This window comes from Protopterus annectens, chromosome 2.part0, assembly GCF_019279795.1.
Source record: "Protopterus annectens isolate FY-2018-M chromosome 2.part0, PAN1.0, whole genome shotgun sequence".
Lineage (NCBI taxonomy): Eukaryota > Metazoa > Chordata > Ceratodontiformes > Protopteridae > Protopterus > Protopterus annectens.
Window position 1 is genome coordinate 1,331,607,761 of NC_056728.1, and position 19,260 is coordinate 1,331,627,020.

The 19,260-nt window shown below is 36.8% G+C and overlaps 1 protein-coding gene across 1 annotated transcript in view; it reads left to right on the top strand.

Moving 5' to 3' along the window:
- GRXCR1 (glutaredoxin and cysteine rich domain containing 1) overlaps window positions 1-19,260 on the top strand; it is a 384,625-nt gene that overhangs the window by 312,506 nt on the left and 52,859 nt on the right. Inside the window, exon 3 of the mRNA XM_044061520.1 lies at window positions 9,436-9,501. Coding sequence (XP_043917455.1) covers window positions 9,436-9,501 — 66 coding nt within the window. The remainder of the gene's footprint in view (window positions 1-9,435; window positions 9,502-19,260) is intronic.

Sequence of the window (19,260 nt, forward strand, 5' to 3'; positions counted from 1 at the left end):
ACGCACGAAGCATCGGAAACCATCCAGGTGCAATTAACCATAGGCAAAACTGCTCTACAATTTGTAGCATGCTACAGGCCACCCTCTCAAACTCAGGAACCCCACACAGCCTTCCTGAAGACACTGGAAGGTATAAATGTATCTCCAAACACCATTATATTGGGTGACTTCAACTACCGGAATATAGACTGGGAACACTACTCAAGCCCCAACTTTCTAGCCCAAAGGTTCCTGGAGTTCATAAATTCAAATGCCATGGAACAACTAGTCACCGTTCCCACAAGAGGAGAAAATATACTAGATCTCATCATCACAAACATGGGGACAAAATGCTCCACACCGGAAGTATATCCCTCGTTGGTGAGATCAGATCACAAACTAATCTCACTGGAAATCCACATCCCGCCCCCACCCCAAACAAAAAAGACCACAGTGAAGAACTTCTCTAAAGCAAACTTCACACTACTCAAGACTGGTGTGGTATCCTTTAAGGCCCCCGAGCCAGTGGAAACCACAACCCAAGCTGCTGAAGCCCTTACAAATGCCTTCTACGAACACCTCCAGGACTGCATGGATCAGGCAATCCCTAATAAAACCAAGACTCTTTCCACCAAGGGCAAACGTCCAGTCTGGTGGACCCCAGCCATAAACAAACTTTACAATAAGAGGAGAAAGCTGTTACATGATAGAGCAAAATCCATAAAAGAGAAGACACCCTTGATCATTATTAGTAAAAAATACGAGCACTCATAAAATCATCCAAGGCCAACTTTGAGAGAAAAATTGCAATAGATTCAAAAGACAATCATAAGGCCTTCTTCAGCTATGTTAGAAACCTGGGTGGAAACTCCCAGATATACGCAGAATTAGTCCAAAATGATACAAAAATCACTGAACCCACAGACATTGCCAACATACTGGCAGACAGGTTCAGTGCAAACTTCACCCCCCTCCCCCCCAAAAGGAGAGATAACTATCCCAGTGGAGAGTAGCCTCCCAGACATCTCAAATGCGCAGGTGAAAGCTGGTCTCTCTAAAGCTAAAAACACAGCATCAATGGGACCGGATGGTGTCCCCGGCTGTGTGCTACATGAACTCAACGAGGAACTAAACCCGCATATAAGGCAGCTGTTTAATCTTAGCCTTACCACAGGATACGTGCCCAAGGAGTGGCGTATGGCAACTGTGGTCCCACTCCACAAAGGCGGTACCTCTACGGACCCTGGAAATTACCGCCCCATAAGCTTAACAAGCCTGGTTTGCAAAGCTATGGAGAGGATCATAATGGAACTCATAAACAAAGACATAGGGGACTTGCAGACATTGGACCCGACCCAGTTTGGCTTTGTCAAGGGCAGATCATGCCTTTTGAACTTGGTCGACTTCTTCGAAACAGTCACCAAGGCCATTGATGAGGGAAAGGCAGTCCATACAGCCTACCTTGACCTTGCAAAAGCTTTCGACACAATACCCCACTCGGGTATTATAGAGAAACTTACCAGCTTAAATGTAAACTCATATGTCGCAAGATGGGTTGCAAACTGGCTAAAGGACAGAACCCACAGGGTTAGAGTTGCTGGCGCCATGTCAGACTCCAAGCCGGTCATAAGTGGTGTCCCACAGGGCTCAGTCCTTGGCCCCCTGTTGTTCGGCATCTACTTCTCAGAAGTACAGGCAAACATAGGAGGACTTTCGCTGACAAAGTTTGCAGATGACTGCAAACTGGGCGCCATAGTGGAAAGTACATCGGACACAGATATCCTTCAGAGGGTTCTCACGGAAACTGATAACTGGTGCCAGAGCCATGGCCTGAAGTTAAATGCCAAAAAATGTATAGTCATACCCTTCGGGAAAAACAAGGTAACCCAAAGCTACCATATAGGTGGCAATCCATTACGCACAGAAGAGGTTATCAGGGACCTGGGGACCCAGGTTGACAGTGGCCTTTCTTTTGACACTCACATTGCTAAAGTGGTGAGAAAGACCTTCTACATTGCCCACCTGATCATGAAGAGATTCACATCCAGATCAAGTGAGGTCATTGCTCCCCTGTACTCTTCACTTATCAGACCAATGATCGAGTACAATGCCCCATTCGGGATGTATCTCACCCGACACCTGCAGCAATTGGAGAGACCCCAAAAGTTCCTCACCAAAAGGATAAAGGGACTCCAAAATCTGTCATATGCTGCCAGACTGAAGAAACTCCAGCTCTATTCAGTCGCATACCACCTGCTCAGAAGTGACCTGTGCCTGACATACAAGGCCATGTCCAACCCGGAATTAATGGACATGCTCCACCTCAAAAAATCCAAATCTACCAGATCCACTAGGGCAAGCGACTTAAACCTTAGCACGGATATAAATAGGACATGCTGGAGGGATAGATTTGTCACCCAGAGACTCCCTATGCTGTGGAATAAAATCCCGGTCCATGTGAGGCAGAGCACCTCGCTGGCTCTGTTCAAGAGAAATCTTGACCGGTGGATGGGAGATCATAGGTTTACCCCGGGAATCATCTCTGTGTCACTGCTGGACAGAGGCACAACAAACTAATGGGCACAGTATTTTTTAACATAAGGGGTGGCGTAAGCCACAAAACTTTGGGCTAGGCTTATAAATGCCTTAGGGCAGACAGCCTAGTATAACCCTATGAACCTATTGCCAATATAGAGTGCCCAATCCACCTACTGCATGTCTTTGGAATGTGGGAGGAAACCAAAGCACCCAGATGAGATCTAAGTGAATACAGGGAAGCCATGCGGACTCTGCACAGATGGCACCCTAGCTGAGAATTCAGCCAGGGAACCTCAGTGTTATATATATATATATATATATATATATATATATATATATATATATATATATATATGGATTTATGTTAGTTGAATGGCTAGATGATTGAACCACAATGTATCAAGACAGCAATATCAAATGCTGGAATTTTGAAACAAAAAGACACCGAAGACATCATTTTTTGCAAGGGTAAACTGCCTAACACTCTCCACATCCCCAGTTAATTATATATATATATCATCTCTGAGATCGGATCATATTGGGAAAATGGTCAGTTCCCATATCCCCACTGTTCCACCATCTCGACCAAAAAATGCCTTTCATTTCAATCCTTCAGTATCCTTGCATTAATACTGTCAGCTTGATATTTGTGATTTGATCATCTGGTTATTTGACCAACATATATATATATATATATATGTGTGTGTGTGTGTGTGTGTGTGTGTGTGTGTGTGTGTGTGTGTGTGTGTGTGTGTGTGTGTGTGTGTGTGTGTGTGTGTGTGTGTGTGTGTGTGTGTGCAAAAAAATTGATGATCACTAAATTAACCAAATAGTAAAAATCTTGTCACTTCACCCATCTAACCTATTGTAAAAGGACAGAAAAAACATTCCTTTTCTGATAGGGCTTTTTTCAATCCAACAGTAACACCAGACAAATGTTGCCTAAATATTGATGCTGGTTGGGAAAGTGTGAGAAATGTACCACAGTGCTCTAATTTAATGTAATTACCTACTGGCTAACACTGTATTAAATATATTATATTATTAGCATATCATTGCCAATAGCTCATTGGATAGCACTCTTTCCTTTAATGCTAGGAAGATCAGAAAATATGTGGCTATTCCTACACCAGCTTAGAGTTCTGTTCTTGTATAGAAACGACAGTATGTCTATGGAAAGTTGCCCTCCTCAAGATAAGATGTTAAAATAAAGTCCAACAAGTCTGAATTGGTGGTAATTGACACAGGTTTTTAAACTTACTATCCACGGTACCTTATTGAACAAACCAGGTGAATTTCACTGGTATACTGATTGAATTTCTTCTTATGTATTCCTTGAAGTAAGGCAAATGTCTGGTGACACTCAGCTGACAATAATCAATTAGTAATGCCCATTAGGGTGGTTGCTACTGGGAAATAACGGACTGTTCAGGGGTGTTGTGAGGCTTGACATTTTCCTGCAATGCTCATCTTATTGAGCCCTATTACCTTTAAAAATTGGGCTTTCTGATACATTGTTTTGTATTTGTTTAATTACTATATTTGTAATATTTTGATATAAAATAGTCCCTCCATCTAATATTTTAGAATTGCTGTTGGAAATGTAATTGTTTTTGTTTTTTACTTCCAAAATATTATAAGTTAAGAATTAATTAATGCTCACACACACTCACTCACACACACATAGATAAACGTACAGGTGTAATCGCTTACACACGCACACACACACACACACACACACACACACACACACACACACACACACACACACACACATATATATATATATATATATACATATATATATATATATATATATATACCTCTGGTACTCCAGGTTTTGAATTTCATGCTTCTAAGCTGTCGCTCTTCTCAGGATTCCACTATATATATATATATATATATATATATATATATATATATATATATGTATATAGTTATCTAAGGTTACTCTGACATTCATCAACGTCCAAAATGGAAACCACAATACATCAAAATGAGAAGGCTGACACAATAGTATGCATGCAACAAGAAACAATCTCTTTGCATACAAAACCTAACAAAAAAAAAATATATCATTTTTTTTTTTTTTTTTGCAGAAAGGGATAATTATCTATACTAATTATTCTCAAGTCCCGAGAATTGTGCAGTCTTACACATCCAATGACCAGGTCTTTTTTTGACCAAAATCAGATGACTAAAGGAATGTTGACCAAGCACACTGTTGACCAAATCATCTGCGCTATACATATGGGTTGCCGGATGGGGATCAATTGATCAACTATGTCTATCTGACATATGACATATGACGTAGCTATGTCAGCTATGTCAAAATCTGTTTGGTCGACACCATTTGTTCTTTGGTTGAGAGCATTTGTCATTAATCAAAACTCCTACTCTTTTACTATTGCAAAACTGTGGAATACCCTGCTCTCAAATATCAGTATCATAGATTCCTTAAAGACCTTCAAACTCACTCTAAAAGTTCACTTCCTTACATCTGTCCCTGTTCCTCTCCCAAAGACTAAAATGCTTTAGTCTTATCTCTTAAACTATAAGTTAACAGATAATTTTTTCCCTCCTCCCACCAGCTCCTCACACCTTTATTTCTCATTATCTCCCCCTAACTCGCTACCTACCATCATCCTATTTCTCCTCTCGTCCAAGCTCTACATCTTAAATTACATATTTCTTGTACTCCACTACCTAACTTCCTAACATCTCTCTCTCCATATGCTGCTATCCTTTACCTACCCTCTTAACATCTCTCTCTCTATGCTACTATCCATAACCATCACACTCCCTCTGTCTCAGCAGTCCTACAGTTAAACCTTTACTCTCTGAAACCCCCCAAACTAACAACTTATTACTTACAATGATTTATTTACCTCTTACAAATATAATTCTACCTTGTATCCTAGACAGACTTAACTGTAGACTGCTACTCTATTTACATGTTAAGTTTTACTATGTATGTCTATAACTATATGTAATAATGTTTTAAGTTAAGCAGTATTTTTCTGTAATAGAATAAATGTAATGTGTAAACACAACTGTAAATTGTAAAAATGTCTGTACTTTTGTGGAGTTTTTCTCCCTGGGCCTCCTCTGAAAATGGGTTTCATTTCTGACCCAGTTTGACTTTCCCGGTCAACAAATGTCAATAAATAAATAAATAAAATTGACCAATGCAAGCAGATGACAGTCGAGTGTGCAAGATCAATAATTTCTGGGTAGGGTACTATTCCCTTTCCTCATGGAGTGTGCGATCTCAGACATAGTATCTATAGTTAGTGGGGGTGGGGGGCAAGCCCCTCTGCAAAAAATCTTGCAGTTTGATTACTCCACTCCAGGATAATCCAAGGAGCATGCACAGAATGTGTTGATGCCTGTTATTTTGATGTAATAACATCAATATTTTGTATGTCGGCGCAGCTGGTCATTCCATTAACTCCCTAAATTTATCTGTGCATGTGTGTGTGTGTGTGTGTGTGTGTGTGTGTGTGTGTGTGTGTGTGTGTGTGTGTGTGTGTGTGTGTGTGTGTGTGTGTTTGCAGATATACACACACACACATATACATATATATATATATATATATATATATATATATATATATATATATATATATATATATATATAGCTGGGTCTTCTTCTAAATGAATTTCTTATGGTCGACACCATACTGACTTAATAAATGACCTGCTAAAATGACTTATCAAGAAGAATATTGAGCAATCTGCAAAGAGACACATGTTGGGAAATACAGGGTGAGAAAAAAGAAAATAATGCAGGTTCATCTTCCAGGTCACAATAATACATATCATCAAGACATCTGAGATGCAGAAGCAGGAGCTTAATGTTTTAAACCATTTCCTGACATCGATCACAAAAACAAATAAGTACGAAAATAAGTAAACAAAACTGTGATAAACTAGCTGATGACCCCCCCTAACTGCAGGCAGTTTCTTGTGGTTTAAGTTATCCAAACTGAATGTTGGAGTCTTTGTACTAAAATATCTGAGATAAACAAAAGAATATTTTTTCTTATACACCAGTAAAAATTCATTTGTACCTGTTCTGACAGCTCACCACTGGCTACAGACATAAGGAAACTCAGCTGTTGAGGTCTGATTAGGAAGTTTATATTTGGTCAAAACTTACAATGTGCAGTCAGAAGATGGTATACCAGTAACCCTGTCTTGGGTTCCCTGAACCATGCAGAAATTACGTAAGCAATGTCTAAATGAAAAACTTTTGTGTATACAGAATTTTGGCACATGAAATTCTGAGGCTTCTGCTGGAATAACAAAACAAAGTAAATAGAACCTTGTCCACCATGGCTGGATATAAATGCTTTATTTAAAATACCAAAACATAAGGGCTTTCACAGTCTAGTCATAGAAACTGTGAAAGCACTTACGTTTTGGTATTTTAAATAAAGCATTTATATCTAGCCGTGGTGGACAAGGTTCTATTTACTTTGTTTTGGTGTTCTGCTTCTTTTGGGGCCTGTCCTTTATCCAAAACTCTTGCTGTTTGGTATTTTAATTCTGCTGGAATAACACTGAGCAATTCATGTGTTACAAAAGTACACAGTATTTAGGAAAACGTTTTATTAAACTAGAGTTCAGATGCACTTCACTGGGAAAATAATTAGCTGAAGTTTGCTTTTTGAAGAAAATTAAAACTCCAAATGTGCTCTAGTAAGTTTTATAACATGTATAATTGAGTAGCTGCCTGTGTGCTTTCTTAGTTTTCAGGTCACTAGAGTATGTAATGAAGAAAGAAAAGATCCTTGTGTGCAGTGCCCATAGACTAGGGTCTGAGAACTGCAGACAAAGTCCGTTTTCAGGGTATTGTTTACTACAGGCCACTGGAGCTCAGGTCAGTGAAAGATGATTCTCTAACTCTATTCTGCCTGCTGTTTCTGGTTAAAAACGTCTGAGTAATGGAAGGTCCCATACCCTTCCATCTTTGGAGCATGATAAGAGAAGGGGAGGGCCTCCTCATCACCAAAGAAATGAAATCGGCTTCAGTGGCACAGCGTTGTGATTAGGTTGTATTTTCACTGACAGTCATTATCTATGACTAGGAAATTCATCAAAACAGATTTGGTATTTCACTGAATTGCTCATCTGCCCTTTGTCATGCATCTTTTATGCATTCTGTCACTTAAATGAATGATCTGTTTTTGTTTGGTTATTGCTATTTTATATCTTTGTTCACAATCTGTGCAAGTCTGTGATTTTTCACACATATGTAAAATGTGCACAATGATTCCGGGTTTTACAGGTTTTATATCACTTTGTTGGTTGTAGTTCCAGGGTGCATCCCCTTTTTAAAACCATCATCTCCTTATTCCTTTTCACTTGCTTTGCAGCATGACAGTAAATCATGTACTACTGAGCAGTTCATTTGATTAATTGTCTGCAGCAATATATGCAAGATTTCTGTTTAACTTAGCTGTCTCAAATGCATGCCATACTGCTTATCCATTATACTGGTTATCCATTATACTGACCTTGCTGCCCATGTAGCGCTCCTTCTGTTATCCAGTTTTCTCATGTCATACAGGTCAAGTGAAAGTCAGAACAAAATGCTGCTTGGCTGCCCTTTATCATCCTCATTACTCTGCACTTTGTCTTTCCTCCTTTGCAGTCCACATACATCAAAGCTCCATTGCCTACCCCCCAGTCTCACACCTCGCACTGTCCATTGCCTTAATAACTGTAACACATTTACTTCCTTTTTCCTGTTTGCTTGATTCCATCATTCCCCTGTATGCTTCCCTTTGTCTTTAGCGCCACTCATTCTGCAATCCTACAAGTGATGCTGAGGATAAAGGGTCCTACATCAGCTATGGTAACATTCTGTGGATATCAGTAAGCAGACCAAGAGATACAAATATCATGTGGTGTCCTACTTTTTTTCAATATGTTTAGAAATGTTTTTGGCCTGGACATACTGAACTGAGTGTGCATTTGTATGTTATATAGGGATCATCATTGTTAAAGAAGGTTCTGAGCATAATAAATAGAGATATCCAAAACGTGCTTCAAAGATGGCAGCACATTTTGTTGCTATAGGTAATCTTAAACATATTTATGTGCTGTTTTCTCACTGTTAGCTGGGATAAATATGACTAAGAGAAGGCAGGAGATTTGTTGTTTCTTACTATGTTTTGAGATGTGTGTCAGTTTTGCAGAGGCCTAAGACTATGAATACTAAATCATTTAATCCTGTAGTCCTTAATTTGATTCCCGTTGTCACCATTTTGTTACTGTGCAACTTTGAATCAGTCACTTAATTAGACATCAGTTGTGTTCCTCTTGAAAATAGACACGTGGGGTCATCTGGTTAACAAATAAAAGTTAAATTTATGAAGGGGGGAATTTATTCTTGATGCAACATGGTAGTTCACAAAACCTTGGTGGCAATCTTAAAATTTATAATCATCCTGCAGTAACTTTGCACATATGGCAATATGTTAGCTCTACCCTGGAAGCTAACTGGCATGGAAGGACATATTTTCTACAATTCATACAATTCATATTTGGTAAGGACCAGGCTATATTTTGTGTACTTATAGTTAATATATAGGATCTTTTTGCTGTGAGAAATGTAATTCTAATGTGTCTATTATAGAATCAGTTGCATTCCTTTAGAGGTTTAGGCACTATTTTGTCAGACAATGTATATGAACATGGCACTATATCATTCCTTAAATTTAGTACAGATAAAACATAGTCAGTTAAATGCTTTCATTTAAATCTTGCCTCTTAGACAATAATAATATTTAATTATCTTTGTATTTTCAGGTATGTCTTGAAGTCTATGGAAGGTTGACAATGTAAAGCAATATGTTTATTTCTGTATGAAGCATACTAAAATAACATTACATTTTTATTTACCTGCAGGGTGCAGAAACAATATTGGCCATGAATGAATCAGGAGAGCTACAGGATCTCTTGACAAAAATCGAGGTAAAGATAATTTGCTAAATAATAACATAAGGCAGTTACAGAAGTAAAGAACTATTCACCACTGACATTAGATATATAGATAAAACACTTCATGACATTATAGCTTTTAAACTGTGAATCTGTATATTATTATGTAATCTGCAATTTGGATTTTAACTATATGATATCATAAAGGCAGTGCAGAATGCTGTGATGGCATAGATCTACCCCAATGTAATTTACTATTAGAATGGCAATCTATGCCATCCAATAGTGTATGTTGTTTTGATGTGAACACATTTCAATTACTTTATATATAAAATTAAATTATTATATTTTACTGCATTGCATAAGGCTACTAATTGTGCAATTTTTGAATGAAGTGGATTTAAAATGGCAAGGAGCCTCTGTCATATTGTGCAGGATATTATGGCAATCACTATGGTATTTTGAACTATTTAAAGACAGTTTAAAAAATATTTTCCCCATCAAGATAAATATCAAAAATGAATGAACAGAATCACAGTATGAAAAAAGAGTAATGTAGTAATAATAATAATAATAATTATTATTATTATATAGAAACACATTAGCAGAAGTATTCCTTATAAAAGTCAATTGCATTAATGCAACCAGTACATTGTTTTCAGTCATTTATTTTTAGAAAGACAGGTTTGTAACACTTCCTTTTATTCAGGTAGTGGTGAATAATTTTTACAATTGTTTACAAGAAACAAATCAAATAGTGAAGTTTATGAGAAAAAAGTCACCCATTTTCAATGTGCACAAAGCAGTTCAAACAGAAGTAGTCCTGTTCCTACTATTAGCAGTGAATCAGAAGTAACATATGTACCTTAAGTAGACACTACAAAACTGCATGCAGCTGCATTAGCCAAAGCCAGATCTGGTGCCGAGTTATCCAAACCCAGATGTGGTGTCAAGTATTGTTTCAAAGGTGATTCAGGTTTACCATTTTCAGATCAGGCATAAATGGGATCAACTAGTTCACATAATGCAGTCGCACACTGTAACAGTGTAAAAGGGCAACTGAGTCGACATATATTCTTGTTTACAAACAGTGTAATGATATTGTCTGCAGTTAAAAAACACCAAAGCCTACACTTACCCATAGAGATGATTTACGATTGATTGCATAAGATATCCACCAAGCATTTTTTACAAAGTATGGATTGCAGCTTGTATCTCAGTGTCAGACAGTCATGTTTAAATAATGAGGCACTTGCGATGCACAGCTTACGAACGGCATGATATAATGATGAGTCACAATCATACAAGTTAGCACTGCACTTTGACAAGAGTAGTGCACTGATTCTTAATGTGCCTTTGTGTGCACTCTTACTTAATGGGTACTATTTGTGTAGTGTGTACTCTTATGAAGTTAGTGTCGACTCATATTTTGTGTACTCTTACATTGTGTGTGCTCTTAAGTAGTGTGCACTCATGTCGTGTGTACTCTTATTGACTGTGTACCCTTATGTTGTCTGTACTCTTATATTTTGTGTCCTTTTATGTAGTGTGCACTCTTATGTAGTGTGTGCTCTTATCATGTGCACACAGTACTGGTCACTGCTTTATGAAGCCACTTGCAGCAGTCCTTTCTGAGTTTTGATATTTCTTTTAATAATAGAAATGGGTGACTATGTATTGAGATCCCCGCAGTACCTGTTTTATATGGGTAATGTAACAGTTTCAGGTAACTAGGGCAGCAAACAGCTCTCCAGAATGGGGTCCAGTTAGTGGATCTTATCAAATTATCCCACATCTTATTCATGATGGCGCCATCTGGAAGATTCTTTAATTCCATTAAGTGATTCTTGCTTAGATTGGCAATTTATTGACAGCACACATCAAGCAGTTGGATATAACTTTTTTGAATCCAGTCTACGGTCTCTAGAACTGTCCATCCCTCCTTTAAATTAAGAAGTTTTCAGATAATTTACTTTTCTTAAAACTGCTTTGATAAATAATGATTTCTTTGATGACCGAGGGATGAAACCATTTTTTAATGCCATTCAAGATATTCCACTGTCCTCAACAAGGAATAATTTTATAACAAATTTACTTATACTACCAATTTATTTTATCCAGTTTAACTGATTAAGTGCAATACATAGAAATGCCTTTTCCTTTAGGAAACTGAGTGCATGGTTTAGTTAAATGGCTTACTCATAGTGACACTGTTTACATTTGGTGACTGAGGGAATCACACCAAGAACTAGAGGATGTTTGCATGCTTTGGTGCATGCAAATTTAAAACATAAAAATTAATTAAACAAACAACATTTTTTTAAGTGGGCAAGCCCCCCTCCCCTTGCATATTGCCATGTGGAGGACTGCAAGCCTCCACACGCCCTGCTAATTTTATACACTAACTCTGAGATCATACAATATTGGGGAAAATAGCATATAACCCTACCCTGAATATTCCATGAGCTCAAACACTTGTTGACCATCTCTTTAACAGACCAAACTTTGTTGAATAAATGGATGTTGACCAACTATAAAGTTGACAATATTAACTTTCCCCATGTATACATTTGTATACACACACAGACACACACACACACACACACACACACACACACACATATATATATATATATATATATATATATAATGTCTATATATATATATATATATATATATATATATATATATATATATATATATATATATATATATATATATATATATATATATATATATATATATATATATATATATATATATATATATATATATATATATATATATATATATATATATATATATATATATATATATATATATATATATATATATATATATATATATATATATATATATATATATATATGACTGAAACTCATTTGACTGAGACCACAAGACTGAAAATGCAAAATACTGAAAAATCACTTGACTGAAACCCATAATACTTAAATCTTTCAGTGCTAAATTTGGACGGTGTAAAATATTGGGGAGTGTAGGGGGGCATAGCGCCCACCTATCCCGGTTATATATTGTCCACTTTACAATTCAGTATGTTGAAATTTAGCATTGTAAGATATCAGTATTACGGGTTTCAGTCAAGTGATTTTTCAGTATTTTGCATTTTCAGTCTTGTGGTCTCAGTCAAATGAGTTTCAGTCATATAAGGTTTCTATCATCTGATAGGGATCCATATATAAATATATATATATATATATATATATATATATATATATATAGAGAGAGAGAGAGAGAGAGAGCACTACATGTATATACACACAGATAAAATACACATGCACACACACACACACACACACACACACATATATATGTATATATATATATATATATATATATATATATATATATATATATATATATATATATGAAAACAAAGAGTTAAAAGGTCACACTGAAAGACCAATGAGAAAAAAAACTAAATGAAAGCTCCAGCCAAGCTAGAACTTTCAAAGAGTGACCTCCCAAACCTCCCGTAACAGAGGCCCATGGGATATATTCAAATGATCCTTATGAACATCAGGTGTTTCAGCTATATGACGATTCTGAATGCCCATGACTTTTACATTTGAAGTCATTTTAATGGACAATTTCAGGCCAATAAAGCCAAACCCCACTAGCTATGGATATGCATATTTCGGCCTTGTTATGACCTCTTCAACATAGCATAAGAAGAGTGTTTGACTAAGCTTAAGAAACACAAGGTTGTTATACCCATCTGATGTCCATTTTCATTAGGGTGATTGCAAAATATCCCAAATAACAAACGTAAAAGTCATGGGCATTCAGAATCGCCATATAGCTGAAACACCTGATGTTCATAAGGGTCATTTGCATATATCCCATGGGCCTCTGTTACAGGAGGTTTGGGAGGTCACTCTTTGAAAGTTCTAACTTGGCTGGAGTTTTCATTTAGTTTTTTTTTCTCATTGGTCTTTCAGTGTGACCTTTTAACTCTTTGTTTTTATTTGTTTTAATTTGTTATTTGGGATATTTTGCAGTCACCCTAATGAAAATGGACATCAGCTGGGTATAACAACCTTGTGTTTCTTAAGCTTAGTCAAACACTCTGCTTATGCTATGCTGAAGAGGTCATAACAAGGCCGAAATATGCATATCCATAGCTAGTGGGGTTTGGCTTTGGCTTTATTGGCCTGAAATTGTCCATTAAAATGACTTCAAATGTAAAAGTCATGGGCATTCAGAATCGCCATATAGCTGAAACACCTGATGTTCATAAGGGTCATTTGCATATATCCCATGGGCCCATATATATATATATAGATTGATTTTATATATATATATATATATATATATATATATATATATATATATATGGGATCAGTACAGATCCCCAAATGCACTTTTCACAGAAGCAGAAATCACCGAGAATACTTAACCGAAAGTGCTGTTCACCGAAGTAGTACTTAAGGGAAAATTCCCTTTTCCCCACTGTAGTGTGACCTCGGAGTGACAATATTAAAGTAGGAGGGGTGTGGGGGGTACAGGGAGGCATGCCCCCCTGCATAGAAGTAGGTTTAATGTTGTGTTTTTTTTAAACATACTTTACCGTAAGCGCTTTTTCAGTGAAATTGTTTTCTGTAAAGTATGTTCGGTGATAATATATTTGGACTTTTGATCTTTCGATCAAAAGTCTTAGATCTCTCTCTCTCTATATATATATATATATATATATATCTACATAATCTATAAATAGATTAGATATAGATCTATAAATATATATATATATATATATATATATATATATATATATATATATATAGATAGATATAAATATATACATATATATACATGCACGCAGATAAAATACACACGCACACACATACACACACACACACACACACACACACACACACACACACACACACACACACACAGACAAACATATTTATCTCAGGCAACCAGTTAGTGTGTATTGGATAACAAGGCTCTGTTGCATTGTAGCTCAATACATTAATACTCTGTCTTTTAGAATGCAGGTGATGATGGCTCTGGGTTCACAACTCTCTCTTATTTGTGTAAGCTAGCAGCCTTCATAAACTGAGAAGTGTGTTTGTTGTTTATTCGAGTATATTACATGTAACTTAGTATCATAAAAATATACATTAGTGTCATTCTTTTAGTGAATGTGTACTTTTCTCCTCCACACCCTTTCTCACTATCCATTGTATTACGTAGGTGTTTTGTTAATTATCTTGCTTATCTACATTCATTTCATTATTATATGCAGAAGCATTTAGACCTACACCTATCCCTCAGGCAAGGTCTGTTGGTCCCCTATAGGTGGTAACATCATCATCATCATCATCACCACCACCAGAAGCACCCACAACATCTGGGTCCCAACCTGCCACATTCACCTTCCCACATCCTTTCCTAACAGTATAATCCACTGCAGGTATATCTGCTCTAGAAGCTGGGACTGTGGCACTCACTAATAGCAGTGCCAATGGAGGTGACAAATTTGTCACCCATTGGCACCTGGCAAATGTTATGGGAGAGGGATGACTGACAGGAGGGTAATACCTGAATCGTCCACACTGAGTGCCTCCTATATTGACTCACTGACTCTCATTCTTATCCAACATTGTCTCCACTATTTGACACAGGTCCCATTGATTATGGTACCGAGAGTGGTGTGGAGGTTTCCACTGGATCATAGCAGGCAGGGTAGTATCTGCAGAGCCCCATTGTATCCCTTCTCCTGGTGTTTCCCTCCCTTTTTTAATTTAAACCCACACCTGTTTGTTGCAGAATTATCCCCTCATCATAATCTTCCCTCTGTTAGTCTCATGTCTCCTTTTCTATTGTTCACCCTCCCTTATTATGTTACCACTGCAGCAGTCTTGTCTTTTCTTCCTCTGCTACCTACCTACCCTATCTCTCTTACCTTCTTCTTACTTCTCTTCCTTCTTTCCCCACGTACCTTCTCTTCATGTATAAAAATGGAAACCTGTCCCACAAACAGTTTTTACCCTACCTTCCCCACTGCCGTTCTACTCATTCCTTAGTGTTTCATCTTATGTTCTACCCTCTGCTTCCTTCTGTTTTCATTTGTTCTTTTCTATTTTCACAGTCCTACTCTTTCATTTGCTGACACAATAAACACACCTCACTCATGGGAATTTAAGGCTTCCAAGTCACTTCTTGCCATTTCTGTATGCAAGGAGTCATGCAGAGCACGGAGGATACGACAGAGAAACTGATGAGCTCTGTTACTGTCATCATATAGCAAATGGCTAGGCTGACGTATTTCATATCTCCAACTATTATGTACAGCCACTATCATACACTATTATATTAGGCGTTTGCATCCATGGTCACACAAATGAGCTGAGCACTGTTGCATGGCAGTTGGCACAGCAAAAACAGGTCTGACCACATATTTTAAAGCATTTGTCTTTGCAAACTATTACCAACTATGGTTTTGGACAAGGAGTTTCAGTCCTAACTGTGGTGCCCCAAGTAATCAGAAATATTACTCCTTCTCTTGCAGCTGTATTACAGACCAAGGCTCCATGATGAGCAGTGTCAAGGCCGACAATATAAGGCAAAGGCCTGCAGCCTGGCATAAGATGTTACACTTGTTGCAGGCATATATCATAATGGTGAGCAATGCCACCCTTATTACCATGATGAGATGGAGACATCCTGACCTCCTGGGCCAGTGGGAATCAGAGTTGAGGAAACAGCTACCACCTAGTTACTGTATGTATGCCATGACTTAACATGCACATGCAGACTGCCACTGTCTGCCGTTATTTATGGAACAGACTCTCATTCTTTTTTCCACATCTGATTGAAGAAAATGTGCAACTGTACAGGAGGGGGCTTGAGCACCCCAGGAATTGATGGGATGAGCATACCTTTTACAAGTGTAAATTGACATGTTAGCAAACCAGTCAGTTGTCATGCCAATCCTCAGGATAAGGACGTGTTTTCCCCAGGGTTGCCACATTACCAAATGTACACTGTATTTAATTGTTAGATATGCAGAAGTTGCTTGCTGTGTCATAGAATGTACATGAATTGTAACCATCCTAGCAAGTTCTGTTGTACACATTTACATTATTCAGGATTTGTTCTGTAATGTTTATATATATATATATATATATATATATATATATATATATATATATATATATATATATATATATATATATATATTAAACTGCTATGCTAATAGCTTATTGAAAGTGCAACAGGTATGTTAGGAAATATAACTGGCCATATTTGGAGCATTCAATGCGGTGGTCCGAATGGTGAGATGATAAGAGGGGTCTGAATGGAGAGATGATAAGTGGGGTCTGAATGGAGTGATGATAAGCAGGGTCCAAATGGAGAGATGATATAAGAGCTCCAAAGGGAGAGATGATAAGAAGGTTCTAAATGGAGAGACAATAAGAGGGCTCTGAATGGAGAGATGATAATTAAGTCTGAATGGAGAGATTATAAGTGGAGTCTGAATTGAAAGATGATAAGAAAGCAAGCAAAGAAGAGTGGTATTGCTAGAACTGAATTCATCCTCAAGTCTTGGTGAGTGCCTTCATGAAGTGGACCCTGTTTTTCACAAAATCTCAATAAGGCGCCACTGCAATATAGACTATATTTTATATCGCACATATCATGGACAGAAGTAGGTTAAAAATTAAAAAGATTGCTGGGTCCACAAGACCTAGGATAAAAAAGTGTTCAATCCTGGTAGGCACATTGGTTCCAGGAGTGGAAAAATGACAATTTAGAATCCTCAAGTCGGGGAAACATTCTTATAATTCTTCCTATTTTCAAGATAAAACCCATCTCAATCTCCTTTATCCAGAAACTAATTCACAAGCTAAAACCCTGTACACCCTCTGATGACAACCTTCCAGCTGAATACCTTCAACTTGCAGCCAGAGCAATTGCTCATCCTGTAGCTATTCTCATTAACCGTACTATTTCTGAAAGCACTATCCCCAATCTTTGGAAAATCTCCCACATCATTCCCTTACATAAAGGAGGCAACTCTAATGAGTACTCCAACTATAGGCCCATAGCACTACTCTCACCTTTAGCTAAGATCATGGAGAAATGTATCCATCATCAGCTAATAGACTACCTAACTAAAAATAACATCCTGGCCAGCTGCCAACATGGCTTTAGACCCTTTCACAGCACCACCACTGCCCTTCTATCTTTCACCAATACTATTAACACCAACCGGAACAATAACTACCTCTCATCTGCACTCTTCATTGACCTGTCAAAAGCCTTTGTCATGGTCAATCACTCCCTACTTATAAATACCCTACAATCCCTCTCTCTGGATTCTAATTCTATCCTTTGGTTCAAGTCTTTCCTCAGCAACCGAAAACAAGCTGTTTTGTGGCAAAATCACTTGTCTTCATATCTCCCTGTTTTACTAGGAGTTCCTCAAGGCTCTATTCTAGGACCCCTTCTCTTCTCTCTGTTCATAAATAATCTTCATGTAGCTATTCCTCAATCCACCTGCATACAGTATGCTGATGATTCTACTATCATCTGTTCTGCAAAATCTCTCCCTGAGCTGAAATCTCTAAGCCAAACTGTCTTCTCCATAGTAGAAACATGGTTCCAAAACCGGTGCTTACTCTTTTTTTTTTTTTTCAAAACAAGTTTATTGTTTTAACATATAAGAGAAATATCATAACAATTTTATACAAATAATTAAAAATAGGTATTATTATAATATTCAACAAAACAACTAAAGTATTTACAAAGACATCCACTACAATCAGATCAATTAATTAAACTAAAATACTGTGCTATTGAAATTAGAATTTTTTTAACAAATTTTGTAAATTATCCCATACAATAAAATGTGATGTTTTTCTAGTTGTTCTCATTCTAATTGTGCTTATTTCCATATGACACATTATAGTCATAACATTTTTAAATTCATTGAACGAAGGAGGTGTATCTGAAATCCAATTTCTAGTTATTATTTTCCTAGCCACTGCTAGGATAGACCATAACAAGGGAAGCTTAATCTTTTTAACACATTGAGGTACAGGTGTGTTGAATAATATAAGAGACTTAGAAATAATGAAATTATCTGTAAAAAGAGCCTGCAAAAATTCATTAATTGACTTCCAGTATTCTTTCAACTTCATACAGTCATAAAACATATGAGCCCAGTCAGCATTAATTTCTACATTACATCTCTTACATAGATTATCTTTATTATTAATTTTATTCATCATCAAAGGTGTATAAAAAGATCTATGTAAAAATTTCCATGTATAAAGTCTCCAGACAATGGAAGATGTAGTTCTATAAGCAGATTCCAATATATATTGTTTATCTTGTTGAGTTGGTGGGTCCCCATTAATAGAGGTGAAATAATTCCAGTATGAATCTACATTGTAAAAAGTTTCTTGTCTGATAATTTTATGTATATATGAAAGTTTACCTTTATCAGAAACTTTATGCTGTAAATTTATTATCAAGTAATCAATCAGTTTTGGAATAGATTCTTTAACTGTTATAGACATTAGATCTATTCTATCAATGAGATGTTGTCTAAAGATCTGAACCTCTAACCAGCAAGTTTCTCTTAGATCAAATTCTTGTTTTAAGAAATCTAGATTTTTAACTTTATTATCAGATATCAGCTGATACCAGTACTTTAGATTATTATCTATAGCTAAATGAGCTCCTTCAGAAGTAGATGACATAAGCATACCCTGAGTATAAATTATAGGGAATACAATAAAATTCCATTCCCTATACTTA